General features: G+C 38.4%; 1 protein-coding gene across 10 annotated transcripts in view; it reads right to left on the bottom strand.

Moving 5' to 3' along the window:
- The window catches only part of MAPK10 (mitogen-activated protein kinase 10), a 145,299-nt gene that overhangs the window by 15,361 nt on the left and 113,345 nt on the right, over positions 1-16,593 (bottom strand). For all 10 annotated transcript variants that reach the window (XM_030946858.1, XM_030946868.1, XM_030946860.1 and 7 more), the window contains 2 exons: positions 9,275-9,457; positions 6,899-7,023 (listed from right to left, as the gene is read on the bottom strand). In XM_030946858.1, coding sequence (XP_030802718.1) covers positions 6,899-7,023; positions 9,275-9,457 — 308 coding nt within the window. The remainder of the gene's footprint in view (positions 1-6,898; positions 7,024-9,274; positions 9,458-16,593) is intronic.

Raw genomic sequence — 16,593 nt, 5'->3', positions numbered from 1 at the left:
ATGGAGTTCTGCTGAGAGCCCAGGCCAGTGCTTCACACTGGGAGAAGTGAAGCTTTCCCATCAAAATTCCCTGAGTCCTCCCTTTTCATTGAGTCAAAGTACAGAGATGAGCTGAGAATACCAAAAATATTTTGAGAATTTATTTTCCCACAATTCTCATTACTTCATATGAGAACCACAAATCTTAGCACACTGTTATTAATATATTGTAATGCCCTCCATGCTGACCACCCCTTTTCTGCTAACTTGTTTGTTTTGTGGCTTTTTTAAAAACCAATTTCTAAAATTAGAGGGAGGAGGTTTTTAAAGATAATAAAATTAGAGGTTTATAAAGATAATAAAAAAGTAGTGTCTCAGCAATGGACCAATCAGAGCAGCTGCCAAACCTATGCCCTCCTGAGCGCCTGATTTTAGTCTTGATGCAAAGCTTTGCCTAAAACTGAGTTTTCTACCTAAATCAAACATCTTAGAAAATGACTGAGTTCATAATCATTAACTTTCCATGTGGATGCAGCTGCAGTGCCATAGGCATTCGTATAAATCCTTCATACTGCACATGCCAAATGAAAGTTACATAGTTTACTTTTTTTTAGGTGTTTAAAAAAATGGATGTGGCACTCAGTGCCATGATTTAGTTGATAAGGTGGTGTTAGGTCACAGGTTGGACTTGATGATCTCCAAGGTCTTTTCCAACCTAGTTGATTCTGCAATTCTGTAAGTCTCAGAAAAACTACAGAGTTCAAGAGGCATCAAATCAAGGCAGGGTGTGGATCAGTCCTATGGGGGGCAGCATCTAGCTTCAGTTTAAGGCAGCCATTTTCTCCCCAAAACAGATTGATTTGTAAGCAGTTGCACTGGCAACAATAACAAAGTATAGAATCTATTTTTGGATGCGGAAGCAAAGAATAAATTATATTTTTCTTGTAGGTACTAAAACATCCCCCTGTTGTTTCAATGGGTCTTGGCTCTTCCATTTTACAAATTAATTTTCAATATTTTTCAATAAATGTAACATTCATTGGACATAATAAAATTAAAAAAAAAAACCAACGGAAAATGTCTACATGGGTCTCTTTCTGAGAAAAAACAATAAAAGCAATCCAAACAAACAAATAAGCAAAACCAATCAAAAAACAAACCAAAAAGCAAAATACACAAAAGACAAGGGGGGTTTATGTTGTCAGATAAACAGCAGGAGACTACTGGGTTTGTTAAATACCATTCTAATATCCAGAGAGTCTTTTCACTAGAGAAAAACCAAAACATATGTTGAAACCAATGTATTCTCACTTTCCCAAAGCAACACAGATTGGTTTGCATGACACTGCTAGAAAGCAAAGGGAATGGGCTGGAGCTCACACTCCAGCAAATCCTTCCATCTCTGTCCTTGCCTCTGCAGAGCTAGTGCCAGCACAGTGGAGACCTTGGGATGAGCTGTTTTTAGAAACCTTGGCGGAGCAAGGCCTGAGTCTGCATCTCTTCCCAGAATTGCAGGGTCTGGGGCAGCAGTTGTGGAGCAGCACAATGAGGCAGCGATGTAATTAGCAAGATAGTGCAGATAAAAGAGGGAGCAGAGGATGCAAAGATTAATGGTGTGAGGTTAAACATTTTGTTAAATGGCTTGGATCCTTATAACAAGTGAATACAAAAATTCCTTGTGCTTTGCTACAATCTAAATTGTGTTACTGATACCATTCATGTATTTATTTTTGCAGTGCAAGCCCAAGTACACCAGCATGCTTGTCACCAGAGGTCCTGCATCTCTTTATTTACAAAGTGCTTGGGATTTCACCTTGTATTGCCAAGGGATTCCACAGTGGGCTATAGATGATCTCAGCTATGGATATGGAAGAAGAGATGACTCTGGGCCCATTTGTTCCTTGGAGTTTGTGCAGAGGCTTTTGGAAAACTCCACACATTATGTGCATCAAGGAAATTGTAGATGGAGCTATTTCTGAACAGCTGGACCATAAGGATGCCATGCAGCAGGATCAAGATTACTGGGCTACACACAGATGACTGAACAGCTTGAAGATACAACAAGCAAGCTGGGAAAAGATCAAGTTCGGTTCAAAAAAGAAAAATAAGAAACGAAATGCCTCTTTCCTCTCTAGCCACTCCTCCTCACTGACATTAACAAAGATTTTTGCAGAAGCTGTGTTCAGCTTCTGTAATCAATCAGCAATGAACAGATAGATATTGTCGACTAGAGGAAATGTCTGTGCTTGTGCACAAAGCAGAGCTGCACACTTCTTTTGTGAGACAACAGATGCACACCATCAATCTCTGAGCAGAAAACCAAGCCCTATAACTGAGTGCTAAAAAATGTGGCAGCTCATTGAAGACTTTCTATACAACATCTATACATACAGAGCTGAGCAAGAGAAAAAAACAGCAGAAATTATGCACAACCTGACAGCCCTGCTTATGTCATGTAGTGAAGGTGACACCTTCTTTGAAGTGTGTTTGCCAAGGTCACAGAGCTCTCCAAAGTGCTTCTCCATCATAATGGATGCTTAGCACTCACAGGTAAAATAAGAGGTGGGTGATTTGTTTTTTTTTTAATTGTGACAAACTAGTTTTAAAAAATTGAATTTAACAGCAGGTCATAGATAGTTTATATAGGGCTAAGACAGTACAGCCGCAGTTTCTGTCCTGGACCCTCAGACTGAGAACCATAAACCAAGCTGTTTTCATTAGCAGCACTGGAAACGCATCACATTAATAGACAGTAACACCCAGATTGGCATGCACAGAAAAATGAATGATAATTCACAACTCAGCCCCCTGTGGATGGTTCTAGATGCAGAAATACACCAGTGAAATATAAATCCTGTAAAAATAAAACCAGGAATGAAAGCTATATGAGTTACAGTGAATAAAACCCTACAAAATCTATCACTGCTGTAAAATACTGTCAAAAATAGAGGAATGCTTGAAAGGAATATTTTTAACACCTGATATTTCTGTTTCATTAAAAATCTCTCTTCTAATGGATGGCACAGATCAGACAACTAAAAATAACTGCAGGTACAGGAAAGTTCAAGACAAATTTTGAAACCAGCTAACAGAAACCTGACATAATAATCTACAGCAAATTTTGCTACTGGATTTGTTCCCATGGAATGGAATAAGTTTTTCCAAGTAGGAATCAATATGACATCACACACACATTAAAAAGGTTCCAAAACGGAATCCAATACAACATGAATGGTCTCTTTGAAAATATCAATAAGAAAAGGAAGAACTTTACTGTGCTAAAGCAATGTATAGGAATCAATTTTGTTCACAATTTGATCATTTTGGGATAAATCCCAGTGACCTGCAAATAGGCATAAACATTAGGGTAGATATGAAAAATTAAATACCAGATTTGGGATTTATTCACAAATCATCTCAGTGAAGGATGAGAATGTATAGCAGCTTAAAAAAAAAAGGCAGCTGGGTAATTGAAAACAGTCTCAAGCACAGCATTTTCAGACAGGAAAATGGAGATGCTAATATGTCATCAGGGAGATACTGAGATTATCTACAATAAACAGGAGAGTCTGCATGTAGACACAAGAGATATTGGAAACCTCTTCTTTCCAGAAAACAGAGCAATTGGAGGGAGAATAGGTATCGTGTGTGTCATTTATTCATATAATAGTCCAAATGCTGTTATATAGGTAAATATCCTCTCATCAAAGTAATAAACATAATATTTGTTTAGAAGTAGATCTGAGATAGTTGCTGAAAAAAAAGAGACTTCCAGGAGAGTCTTGAACTAAAGAATAAAACAGAGAAGTAAGTTCTATAAGTTCCTATTCTGATTTTACAGTAGATTTCCTGCATAGTAGATAATACTTTTGCCCTGCAAACTCTTGTTTCCCAACATTTAAATTAGGTGTGAAGATTGATAACAGATTTCAACATCTGGGAATTCCACACGACCCAAGCCATACGTGTTCTCCTGTTCATGTTTTGCATGTTCTCCTATTTTTTAAAAGCAGATTTTAGTTGTCATTGGCTGAATACAGAAATTATCTTAACTGTCATGCTATTCAAAATAATTTCAGTGTATGCTCTGGAAACCTAACGCTGTGACTTTTTAATCAGAGATACTGTGGCAAGCTGTGTGTGCTTAAAAGAACCTGCCAAACTCCCTATGCTAGACCTAAGAATTCCATGTAAATCCACACCTGTGCAAGGCCTGTATCTAGCTGTGAGTATAATGCTGTTTCAGAGCTGTTGAGGGCTTTGGCTGTGTTTGTTTCATGAAGAAGGAGAGCCACAGCACTGTTTGAGTAAACTCCTGTGGTTGGTGAATAGCAAGTCCCACTTCTAATAATAGCTCATCTTCCTCTCTGGGTCAGAGAATCACACTTGGCATTTAGGGCCACCCAGAAGAGTTTAATGCTGTGACACATTGTGGGAGAAAGGGTATTGCATTCCCAGAACTTCCCATTCGTGCACAGTGTTTGCCCATTAGAACAAGGCATAATAGTTTTATTGCCCCCACACAGTCTCTGAAAGACTGTAATCTTATAATAGACTTATAAAAAGGGACTGCAACTGTCTCACTAGTCTGCTTTTTAACTGGATAGGGCTGTTTTATCTGTTCCCCTCACATTTATAATGCTGTAAATCTGAGCAGACACAGAGGGTTCTTACCTCCAGGTTAAACTTTGACACCAAATTCTCTGCTTATTCCCTGAGCTGGCTTCAGTGCTCTGCATTGTCTACTCCAGCACATGCTGACATTTAACGATGCTGCAACAGCTCACTTCAAAATTCCTGTCGCATTAAATGCTTCCAGTCACCTGTCCTCTCATCCTCCTGAATGAAATGGACACTGTACAACAGATGCCGGGCTGCTTTTGATGAATTAATTTACTGGGGAGAAGAAGGAATCTAACTAGACAGCAGAAGTTACCTAATTCCCCCCTCCCCAGTACTATACTGGCTGAAAATGTCATCTTGTTTAACACCTCTCTATCCTAATCTCTGTTATCCCTACTGCACAGGATTACTGATAGTGGGAGGAATCCTGTCTCCTATCACAATATGGGAGGAGAACTTCAAAAAATCCCAAAACATCCCACTGCCAAACCTTTAGCTACATGATGAAAGACTTCTGTCTAAAAGTGCTTATCAAGTATTACCAAAAAAAAGGAGTGCAGTGAACATGGGCAGATGCAACACACCGCAGGCTTCTAAATCCCAGTGGGGAAACCAGGAAAAAGAGTGGGAAGTTAAGCATTATGCAATGACCAAGCACAACTCTGTCACTAATTTTCCCATTTCTTTCTTGTCAGGTTCCCTGGCTGCAGATTTGCAGGGCACTCTGTGAAAAAGCAGGGTTGTCTCATAGAGTCTCATCATGCTGCAAATTCAACATTAACGAGCCACATGGCTATTTTTAGGCTTTGAAATGTCATTCAAATACAACTTTCTTTGTTCAGTTGTACCCTATTATAACTTCCGTGGTTTTGTTCAGTATAGTCAAATCTACAGAGTCAGATTATTAAGTGAATAAGCAAAAGTATCTACCTCTCAAACAGCTAATTTGTTGGATGTTTCTAGATGTCTTCTAAGTCCCACCCCTGCTAAAAATTTGGCAAGATCTAACAAAAATACATAAGATGAGTCATTTCCCCATTGCCCATGGCTTTAGGAAATATTTACTGAATTTGATCCTAACTCTTCTGCAACTGTAACAGGGCAGATATCTCAGTGGAGTACTTGCTGAAGAACACCCTTCTGAGCAAGAACAGAAAAGCGCCAATATCCCACAAATATTTTTTTTTCTCCAGAAAATAATTAGTAAATGACTTATAGCTAACCACTGAAGGTGTGTCAGCATGAACAGATGGTTATTTATAATTTAATAAATTGTTCATTATGAAAAGAAAGTCTTCCACTTTAACTTTCCCTCTGAAAATGAGAGTGGCAAAATGAAACCCTATAAAGTACTCCTAAATAACATCCTCTGAAAAAACGTCATGCGCTGGAAATTTGATGGGGGTTTGAACATTCAATTTACTTCAGAAGTTTACTGCACTTTCAAGAACACAGACTGAATTGGAGCATATCACTCAACAGCAGTGATTTAATTTTACAAGATCTTCATTTCCTATGGTGGCTAAATCAGATTTCTGAACCTGTTTTCACACATTTCATACAGGGTATTACAGAGCACCTCTGAATTTATACCTATATCCATTATACCAAACCTTTTATACCATGCCACTGAAGCGCTGACAGATTGCACTCATCCCTGTTAACAGCAGCCTCACCAAGTCTTACAGAGAGGTGTCTAGAGCATAACAGGAGTATAAGAAAAAATCCATTTCTGTTTGCACACAGTGTACATGATACTGTACATTGAACCATAGCCCAGGAAAACACCTGAGCCCTTCCTTCATTTTATGGAAAAATTTATGTCCTGGTAAGATTCTTCTGAACTCTGACTTCAGGATTTTTTTTTTTTTACAGAATCCCAACTAGTTTTTTGCTCAATTTTCCTTTTCTCTACATATATCCTTGAACACAGACATAAAAAGTGATGTTTGCTGTCTTCCATAGGGAAAGGTTTGGAAAGAAAGATAGTATCTTTTGCCAGAGTGAGTTCTATAGCTAAAAAGGTGAGCTAGTGGACTCAAAATCCTTTCTAGAAGAAAGCAGAAAATGGCTTCATATGCTTGAAGTGGTTTTGTTCTTCCCATCTATTATCAGTTAATGTAATAAAGAGAGATATCCTGTCCCTACAGATCTCATTTCACATCACTCCCCAGACCACCACAGTCCCAGCATTGTTGTTTCCAGCATGCTCATTTTTGTGCTGCTGTAAAGCAGCAGGAATCCCTGAATCCCAGTTGTGCTGGGTATGTGAAGGGAGCAGTGCTGCCTCACTTACCGCCTCCACCTCTGCTGGGTCGTACCAGACATTAATGTATGGATGCTGTAAGGCTTCATCTACTGATATCCTCTTGGCCGGGTCAATGACCAGCATCTTTGATAAGAGGTCCCTGGCTTGGCTGGCTGGAACAAGGGAAGCAGAGAAACACAGAGTTAGTACAGAACATCCTCTGCCTCCAGAGGAGCCTCAGTACGGGTAGGAAAAGAGCAGTGGCACAACCCTTTGAGAGATTGGTTGTGTATGTACCTCTGCTCCCTTGCCTCTTCACAGCAAGAGCTCTTCAGTAATCATTTTAGGTATGATTCACTAGAAAGGTGGCAAAATCAGGGCTGACACCATAAGTTCCCTAGCAAGCTTTAGTGACATTTTACATATGTGCAGATTCCACACAGAGGGATGAATAATACCCTAAAAAAACCCCATGCTTGATGGGTCTGTGATTATTAGCAGGATCAGAGTACAAAAGTTCACATAAAGTCTAAAATGATGGCATTATTAAATCAAAGCCTGAAACTTACAGGCACTCTTAGACTGGCTCAGAAAATCATGCACAGCTCTCTGGATGTTTTAAAGTTTCTCACTTAACCTGCTGTGAGGCATTAAACATTTTAATGAGGCATAGACATTAGGTTAATCTTAAGGCATCCCCTTAGAAGCAATAATTTCAAATCTGTAGCCTTGGGGTATGGAAGTGTTTGGAACAGCTTGAGTCTTGTTTGTCCTGCATAATGAAATTTAAATCAGTGGGGCACATCATCCTGCACTACATATACATACATACATACGTACGTACATATATATATACATATATATATATATATATATGAACACACAAACATCGAATTTTACACTGCAGCATTGATTTATTTTACCTGATAATATATTCCATTGTGCCCATCAGGCAAACAATGCTTGATCAGGCAAAAAATGCCTGTTTGCCTGTGGCAAACAAAGCCACAAACTCAGCTTTATATTACCCAAATGGATTTTTCCTAGTTGGAGTTTGTAAAAAATAGAATACCATCTGAACCCACACAAAAAAATTATAACAACACATATTTATGTTATCATTATTATTATTAACTATGTAGTGTTCTAAGCTCTTGGATGCTCAAAATTATTTGCTGTGTAAGTGAAAAAGACAATGAAAGGAAAAAAGTTGCAAAGAGCAGTAAGTGCAAAGATATTATTAGGTATCTCATCATACATGGATAAGTATCTAATTAAACCATTAATATTACATTATATTTAGGCAGGGCATGGGATGATACAATGCTGCACAAGTAGGGGTTCCTGAATGCACTGTTTCTTGCTTCCTGGCTATATCTTCAAAACTGGCATTCAGGATGCTCAAATGTATGTGCTTTCTGTACCCAAAAGATAACAGCACTGTTTGACAGTCATTTTTATTCATTAGCTGCAAATGCTGGAAAATTCCATTATTCAGTTGTGTTGTGGTAGGAGTATAAAATTCTGTGTATCCAAAAGCATCTGCCCAGACCTCTCTCCTTACTCCCAGAGCCAGGACAGCAGCTGGGCTATGAAGCAGTGGTTAACTGGAAGAAAATTCTGGGTCGTGTAATGACATGCAAATTGCAAGCAATTGAAAACCATTAAATGCCAGTGTGGTGAGTGGCTCCAAGGACTGGAGTGGTGCAGAGCCAGTGCACAGCACAGGTCTGCAGGGGCTCCAGGGCTGCCTGCTAAACACACAATAATCACTCTTTCCCATTGAAGGTCAATGCCCCATTCAAGTGAAAAAATACTTCAATATATTATTAAAATCATGGCATTTTTTCTTCTACAGGGAGATATCTAGTCACACTGTAATTAAGTTAGTTTTCTACTTCACATATCTTAAGTGACCCACAGAATTTTTCAAAAGAAGAAATCCACCCCAGTGGACACTAAACCTCAGCTACTTCATTTTGGCCGATGTTGATAATATATTTGTATTTTCTAGTAAAGGTAGAGCTATAAGGCAGGCACTTGGCTGAACTGGTATTTTTCACTTAAAAAAAATCCAGTGCAAGTACTGAGATCTCCCAACGGAAGTTCAATTGTTCTGTTGTGTTAAAAATTCAAGAATTAAGAGTAAAGGAACACCTCAATTTCTTGAGGCACAGGATCATCACACGGAACACCACGGGAATATTCTCAATGCATCAGTGATTATGTTCCCTTGACTGCCCAAGCACCAGGATCTCCAAAAACCATTTCCAAAGCCTGCCTCTCAGCTGAACAAAACCCATGCAGTCACTGGCCTGCAACTAACTCCATTAAATGGAGTGCAACTAGAGAGAAGAAAAATTGGAAAAGCGTTCATTCCACTGCAGCTGCTGCACGTAAACCACATCCCTTTGTCAGACATACCTTTGAGTTTGTTGTGTTCTGAGTCTGCTGGGAAGAGAGAGTCTGGAAAAAGTTTGGGGAAAGTGAGGCCAGCATACTTGGGTCTGTTCTCGACGTAGTTCCGTACTGTTGGCTGCAGCTTCTTCATGAATTCTGGACACGGTGTTCCCAGCTGCTCAATAACTTTATTCCACTGATCAATATCTGAACACCAGTAGTTAAGGCAAACAAAGTGCAAACCCCCACACAGCCTCCTGACATTTCTGCTTGTGTTCTCTGAGAATCCTCAGAGGTATTTAACTCCCTTCACAACATCTTTACAGTCACTATCTTTCCTTCTCTTCTCACTATTCCTCCAGGTCCAACAGCCCGCAAAGGGAAAAACTCTCACACATAACTGCAGGAGATCGTACAGCTCTAAAACCATGACCACCACAGAACAACACACAGATTCTTCTCTTTGCATCTACACTTGTTACCTTTTTTTTTTTAAACTTGAAATCCAGTGACTTGCGCTCTGTTTTTTACATGCAGATAATTATCACTACTTCAGCTTGGAAGAACAACATGTGCACCTGTCTCCCTATTCAGTCTGTGGAGAGGGAGACCCAGCTGGCTTAAAGAAGTTCTGTATAGGACAAAAATCTTCCTCCACTCATTTGCTTTGTACTTTACTCTCTCCAATAACTTCACTGATGCTAATTTTTCCAATACCAGCCAACCAGCAACCCCTCAAACACAATTTGTTTGATTTTATAAGAACCCACTGGGACTCATTTTCTATTGACAAATGATGCACAGGTGTAGACAGATGTTTCTCTTTAACTGAGAAAGTGACAGCTACATTGCTAAACTGATACTGGCTAATGGGAAACAGGCTCTAATGCCTAAAAAGAAAGTGCATTACAGGCATTTCCTACTGAGCTTTTTATTTGTTGAGGTGTTGATATTTTAGATTTCTTGTGCTAACATTTAGGCACCTGATGGATGTTATGTAGCTCTTTCAGCCACGTTCAGTACAAGACTGACTGCTCCAACACAAAAGCAAATTATCTGTAGCATCTCTACATCACACTAATTCACAGAGCTAAGAACCTGATGACTACATGGGGAAAAACAAAGGAGGGTTACATGCAGCCATGGTACACTGATGCTGAGAAATATGATGGAGTTTTGCTGAGAACACACTAGAAAGAAAAGGCTTTTAAAAGACAAACATTCAAAGCATTTCAGCACAGAGATTTCTGTTTTTAAAAGTATTCTTTTGAGTTACTATTTTCATCAGTATCATAAGTGTGGAGGAGTTTTCCAAATATTAAGACAGATAACAGAAAAAATATAGTCAAGCAAAAACCAGTTCTTGGTTGCAGTAGCAATATCAGATTTTAAAAAGTATTTTATTTTAGAGAAATGAAAACAGTCTTTTCACATATCTTGGAAAGTAAATACAGACTAAATTTGGATTTACATTAAATATCTTATTTGAGAAAAAAAAAAAGCTAATAATTAATTTAAAAATTGCAGGTTTACTAATCAAAAGTGTTTAAAGGAATGAAAATAACTTAAACATATGGTTTAAGAATTCTAAAACAGTGTTTTAAATTGTTTCATTTTCAGCTGAAAAAGGTTGCTAGAAATAGGAGCAGTCTGGAAAGATTTTTCTGAATACCTCTTATTTTTTAAACTAATATGAATATTTATATAGAAAAGCCCCTCCCACACACACACCCTGTAGGTTCTATGTAGTTTATCTTGTGTTGTCCATGAAAAATATTTTTTTCTCAACAGAAAAATGAACAATTACAACAACAGTAAAGTTATCTAAGACTACAGCTGCTCAAAGAGTAGCTTAAATATTTCATTAGAAAATAAAGTGGTTTGACATTTTAAACTTATGTTCAAGTCAAGACACCTCAGTGACTGCTAGCTGAACTGCTTCAGAAGCAGCTCTCTGAGGAACCTGAGAATACAGAGTGTGCAAATGCTTTGCAGAGAAGAACAGAGAGTACAGAAATGAAGAGGCTGTTAGTTGTGCCAAGAGAAGCTAAATGGGTGAGAGTGCCAAGTTTTAAAATCATCACTGGAAGCATTACCTGTGCTTGTTGAGTGAAGTGTTTGATAAACAGGGAGGGCCAAACACAGGACTTGCTTCAAAGAAGGTCACCCCTGTACAGAGCAGGTGAACCATCTCCCAGGCCTTTAGTGAAGGCCAAAGGAAAACTGATCTTTGGGATCACAGAATTATGTGGGACTTGGACACACTGAGAGGGAAGATGTAGTGAGATGCCCTAGACATGAGCAATAAGGGAAAAGGGGTACAAGAAGTTCCCAGAGTAGGGCCTACATGACGGGAACCACCACCAGTGGTGACAGAGAGGGAAGAAGGAAAATCCACAGAGAACAGATCAGCTCCTACTGCACACATTTCTTCTAAGCTGACAGAAAGCCTCTCACTAAGAGACAACACACAAGCAGACTACCACCCACAACTGGGACATGTTGAGATGGAGTCATCCCTGCAAACACCAGAGCCAAAGGCAATGGAACAGGCAGGGCCACCATGTCCTGCTCCTTGACTGGACCTGATTTGCAGGATAGCGCTGGACCTTTTGCAGCCCTGCTCTTACCAAGAGCCAAAAGGTCAGGCTTTATGTCACAGCAACCTCACGGACTGGCTTTATGTCACAGCAACCTCAGCGACTGGCTTTGAGTGATGAATGATCTGAATGGGTAATTGTGCTTCTTTACTGTATTTTTTCTGACTTAAGTTGTTTGTACACTGCCAAAACCCTTAAATAAAATACATCCATTTGCTCTTTAGATACATTTACATGTACACAAACACACATACTGACATGATGGAGCACTCAGGACTGTTTTTGACCTGATCATAGCAAACAAAACCATGCTAAGTAAAAGCAGTTAGATAATGTTTTAGTCAGATGAACAGACACATTTTCTCTCTAGTAATGGTTCTCCCCTTACCTAGACCTTAAATCCACTGGATTATATTCTGCTGGGCCAGCTCTATTTCACTGTAATGTCTTATGCAGTCACCATGTGTGATGCATCTGTGATACACTTGGTGATGAGAAGTTGTACTTGTCATGGTATGAGATTATAGAAAAGTCTTGGAAAAAATCTGAGGTCTACACATCAAAGCAAAGAAACAGGCTTCTCTAGCTGCCAGCCAGCATTAGCTTCAGCAATTCTGCAGGAAACAAATGTTACAACAGGACAGTCCTAATGTGAATCAAAATCTACAGTAGATGACATGAATCGATTAGAAATTGTAACTATTGATGTTATTGAAAAAATGGTACTGAAAGTTATTGATCACATAACTCTGACTTCTGAAGTTTTCCAGGAAAAAAAAAAAGAAAGAAAAAAGGAAAAAAATCCCTTAAAGAATAAGAAAAAAAGAGGACCCTGTTTTTCCTCTTGAAATTAAGCAAATGTTAGACTGACAATTGGAAAGAATTCCAACCCAAAGCTCTGGAAAATGATGGAATGTCTGCCTAACAGCTATTTGAATCAGTTCAGCTGTCCATTGCCCTGAGCAGGATCAAGGAAAACGTGTCAACCATTCATAACAGCATCTGTATGATTTAAGACAGAAGAAGGGATCTAACCTGGATTTATTAGCTTGCCTCTGGCACTAACAATATGGCATTTAGTAGCATTAAGATGGCCACACAGGGTTACAGCAAAGATTTAAGAAAATAGATCTAAAATGAGTATCTTCTGAAGGAAGATTTGTCACTAAGGTCTCAGGTTGCCTGAAGCTCACCCACCACCTTTTCTCTTTGCAGCTTTATACTCGCCTAAGGATTGTTCTCCTTTGCTTTCTAAATACTTGGTTATTTATTTGGAAAGCAACACATAGCTGAACTTCAGACTAAGTGACACAGTTTTCTAAAGCAAAGGCATAAAAATTTAATGGGAAAATAATATTGTGAATTAATAATAAAGCATTTCTTTTGAAAAAAAATCAGATTTCACAGTAAAGTCATCTATTTAGAGGCACAGGCTGAAAGTGTACCTGTATTTATTTTTTCTGTGTGCATTGATGCAATATAGTTCAAGAGCATGGATTAAAAAACAGTGTTTTGTTCATTCAGTTGTAAACCTCAGATAAATAAAATTCCTGAAAATTTCCATACAACTATAAGGAAATTGAGTTTGGCTAGAAGAGAAAATTTACAATACTTCTCTGTCTCAATCAGAAAATATTAAAAGCATTTCTACAGTATACAAAATAGTAGCTTGTAATTAAAAAAACAATTTAGACAACAAATTATTGTTTCCCTATCTAGCCTCAAGATCACAACAATTTTTCTTTTTCCCTCTCATGATGTGTCTGTGTAAATCACACTTTTTTTTGGAGCAAAAAATTGTATTTTTAAGTTCAACAGCAAGGATTTGCAGGAGTTACTGTTTGCCTTAGGATGCTTCAGTTGTACTGCAATACAAATAACTTAATCTCTCGTGTTTGTTCATCTGAAAGAGAAGCATTTGTCTGAAATGCTCCTAGAGCAGTATCAATGGACTGTGATGTGGGAAACAGGAGTAATTGTGCCAGAATAGCTGTTTGTAAGAGAGCTGCTGGAATTGTGCTGGACAGTGGCGGTGCTGTGGGAATCATGCTCCCCTGCCTGGCACACTGGGCTGCTCTTGCTCCACCTGCCCAGCAGCACCTCTGAACCAGCTTTGCTGCACAGGAGCAGGATTTGCTCTTTCTGGATAAATGTGCTGCTTCTGGACATCACTAAAATGAGGATGTGTCAAATCTTGCTTTTCTTAAGGTAGGCACAACATAAACAAAACAGACACAGGATTTTTTTGTTTGTAACAGGCAGACAGGGGAAGATCATCTCTTTTCAATCTCAAAATCTTGAGGGAACCACCTTGCTAATTGTTTTCTTCTTAAATCTGCATATTCCACCAACAAAAACTAACTGCTCCACTTCAGGCAATTTTTTAATGCTCGTAACTTGTCAAATTTAGAATAATTGCTATTAAAAGCTCTGCAGTTCCTTTCCCCAACACCAAATTGTGGCAACAACTGCAAAGATGATAGGCCAATTTTAAAAAAATTTAATTGGACCCTTCTTTTTAAAATAAATCTGCTAAAAAAGACACCAACCAGCTTCACTGTGGGAGACATCAGTGTCACATTCATATTTTTTTCCACAGTCCTACAATTTACACATTGATGCCAACACAGTTTACAAAAAAACCCATACAAAAGGAATTGAAAATGCAACCATCTGACAAGAGAGTAACTATAAAGCATTTTCTGTTCCAAGGTGAACACTTTGAGAAGAATGTGGCATTTGTAAAAATTAGACTGCAACAGAAAATACTGTGCACTGTTCAGAATAATAGTTGCCATTTATATGGAATAACAGAATGTGGTGATAAGAAAAACTAACATGTAGCACAAATAAATTACTTAAGAAGATTACCATTGATCATTCAGGAGTTAGGAGATAGCAGTGTTCATTGTGCAGATGCTATCATTAACATTTTGGATGCCCATTTGTGGCCCCTTAACTAAAATTTTTAAATACTATTTTTTGGCTGGTATTTCATTCAGTTGCTGCTCATCTGTGCTTACACAGCAGCAAGCAAATAATAAAATCATACAATGGTTTGGGTTGGAAGGGACCTTAGAGATCATCTCATTCCAAGTCCCCTGCCATGGGTAGGGACAGCTTTCAGCAGGCCAGGTTGCTCAAAGCCCCATCCAAGCTGGCCCTGAGCACTTCCAGGGATGGGGCATCCACAGCTGTTACACCACAAACATGTTACAGGTAAAAAGCCATAAAAGCCACCTAGGAGTTGGCATAGGAAGTAGGATCTTAGTGATACAGCACAATCCTAAAATGTTTCTGTTTTTACTGTCTTTAAAGTTGGTATGAGCTCAGTTTGCTTCTGAATCTCAGGTGTACCTGCAACAACTTGGATAAGAAATCAAGACTAGATTCCTCAAGCCCAAAACATAGAAAACAGGTTCCTGGAAACTGTAGGGTTGCTCCTCTTCCAGAATCAGGAGAAAACAGAATCATTCTGTGTTCTCATTTGTGTAATTATTCAAAAGTTCCTTTTGCCCTTTACCAGTGAGTTTTTACAACAATTAACAGTTACTCAATTGCCCAGTGTTTAAGGAGAGACAAATTTTGGCCTCAGAGTTCCAGAATATTCAACAACATACACCATTCTATATATTCATGTATCTATCAGTCTATATCTATCTATCAGCTGAGCCACCTCCAGCAATCCTCAGCTCACCAATACTTCATGAATCTTTACCATCAGTTCTATCTCTACATTTTCTCTGACTTCCAAGGAGTGGAAGCTGTACACTCAAAGGATGGAAAGTCAGCAAAGAGAAAAGGCCGAATAAAGAGAGAAATGAAAAAAATCTTCATGAGAAAATATAATAAATATGCAATAAAGCAGTTGTCAAAATGTATGATCTGAGTTGTATTATTGGATAGGACCAAGTGTTCTCATTTTCCTTGTATTTACATACAGATGGCAGGTTTTCCAAGATAAAATCATAAGCTGTTAGCACACTGCCAAAGTTCAAACAATTTGTGTTTAGTACAAACATTTCTAAAAGAGTTACATTGCTGTATTGAAAATAATTAATAAGCAATGAATAACCTTTCATCCATTTAATAGTGCTGGGAGTGGATTTTTGCAGCCTGGGCACTCATTTTTTGGTGGTTTATCCACAAACAGCACTGTTTCCATGGAACCACTGCTCATTCAGCATTATTGCTCACAGAAAAACCACACCAAAAATTACTTCTCAAATAGAGTATAATTCTCATCTCAGATTTAAAGCAGAATGAATTTATTGTGCAAATACACAAAGCTGCTTTCCCTAAGGAGTTTATGATTTCTAACTGCCACTGATACCCTGAAAATCACAAAATGCTGTTTCTCTTACTGTTGTAACCTTTAAATCTGTACTTGTTTTAACAGGTAAGACCACAGTAGACTTCTGCGCAAAATTTCTGCAGGCTCTATGTCTTTTTCCATCAGTTCAGATTTCCTGACAAAGAAAAGGTACAAAAAATTAGTTCTTGGAAGGTTTGCTGGAACATTTTCCAATAACCTGTTCTCTTATATTTTCAGAACAGTCCCTGCATCTTCTGCATAAAGCAGAGAAAGATTTAGGGCGGTTATTAGGATCTTTGATTCCTGAGAAAATAATTTTGCCACTAATTCTAGAAAGTACAAGCCCATCTTTTAGAAAAAGATTATGACCTGTGCTATAATGACTTGTGTACAGATATTGCTGGACTTTATAGATCATTCTGACTCGA

The sequence above is a fragment of the Camarhynchus parvulus genome, chromosome 4, assembly GCF_901933205.1.
Source record: "Camarhynchus parvulus chromosome 4, STF_HiC, whole genome shotgun sequence".
NCBI classification, from domain to species: Eukaryota; Metazoa; Chordata; class Aves; order Passeriformes; family Thraupidae; genus Camarhynchus; species Camarhynchus parvulus.
Note: the sequence above shows the minus strand (reverse complement) of the source record. Positions and strands in the feature narration are given on the sequence as shown.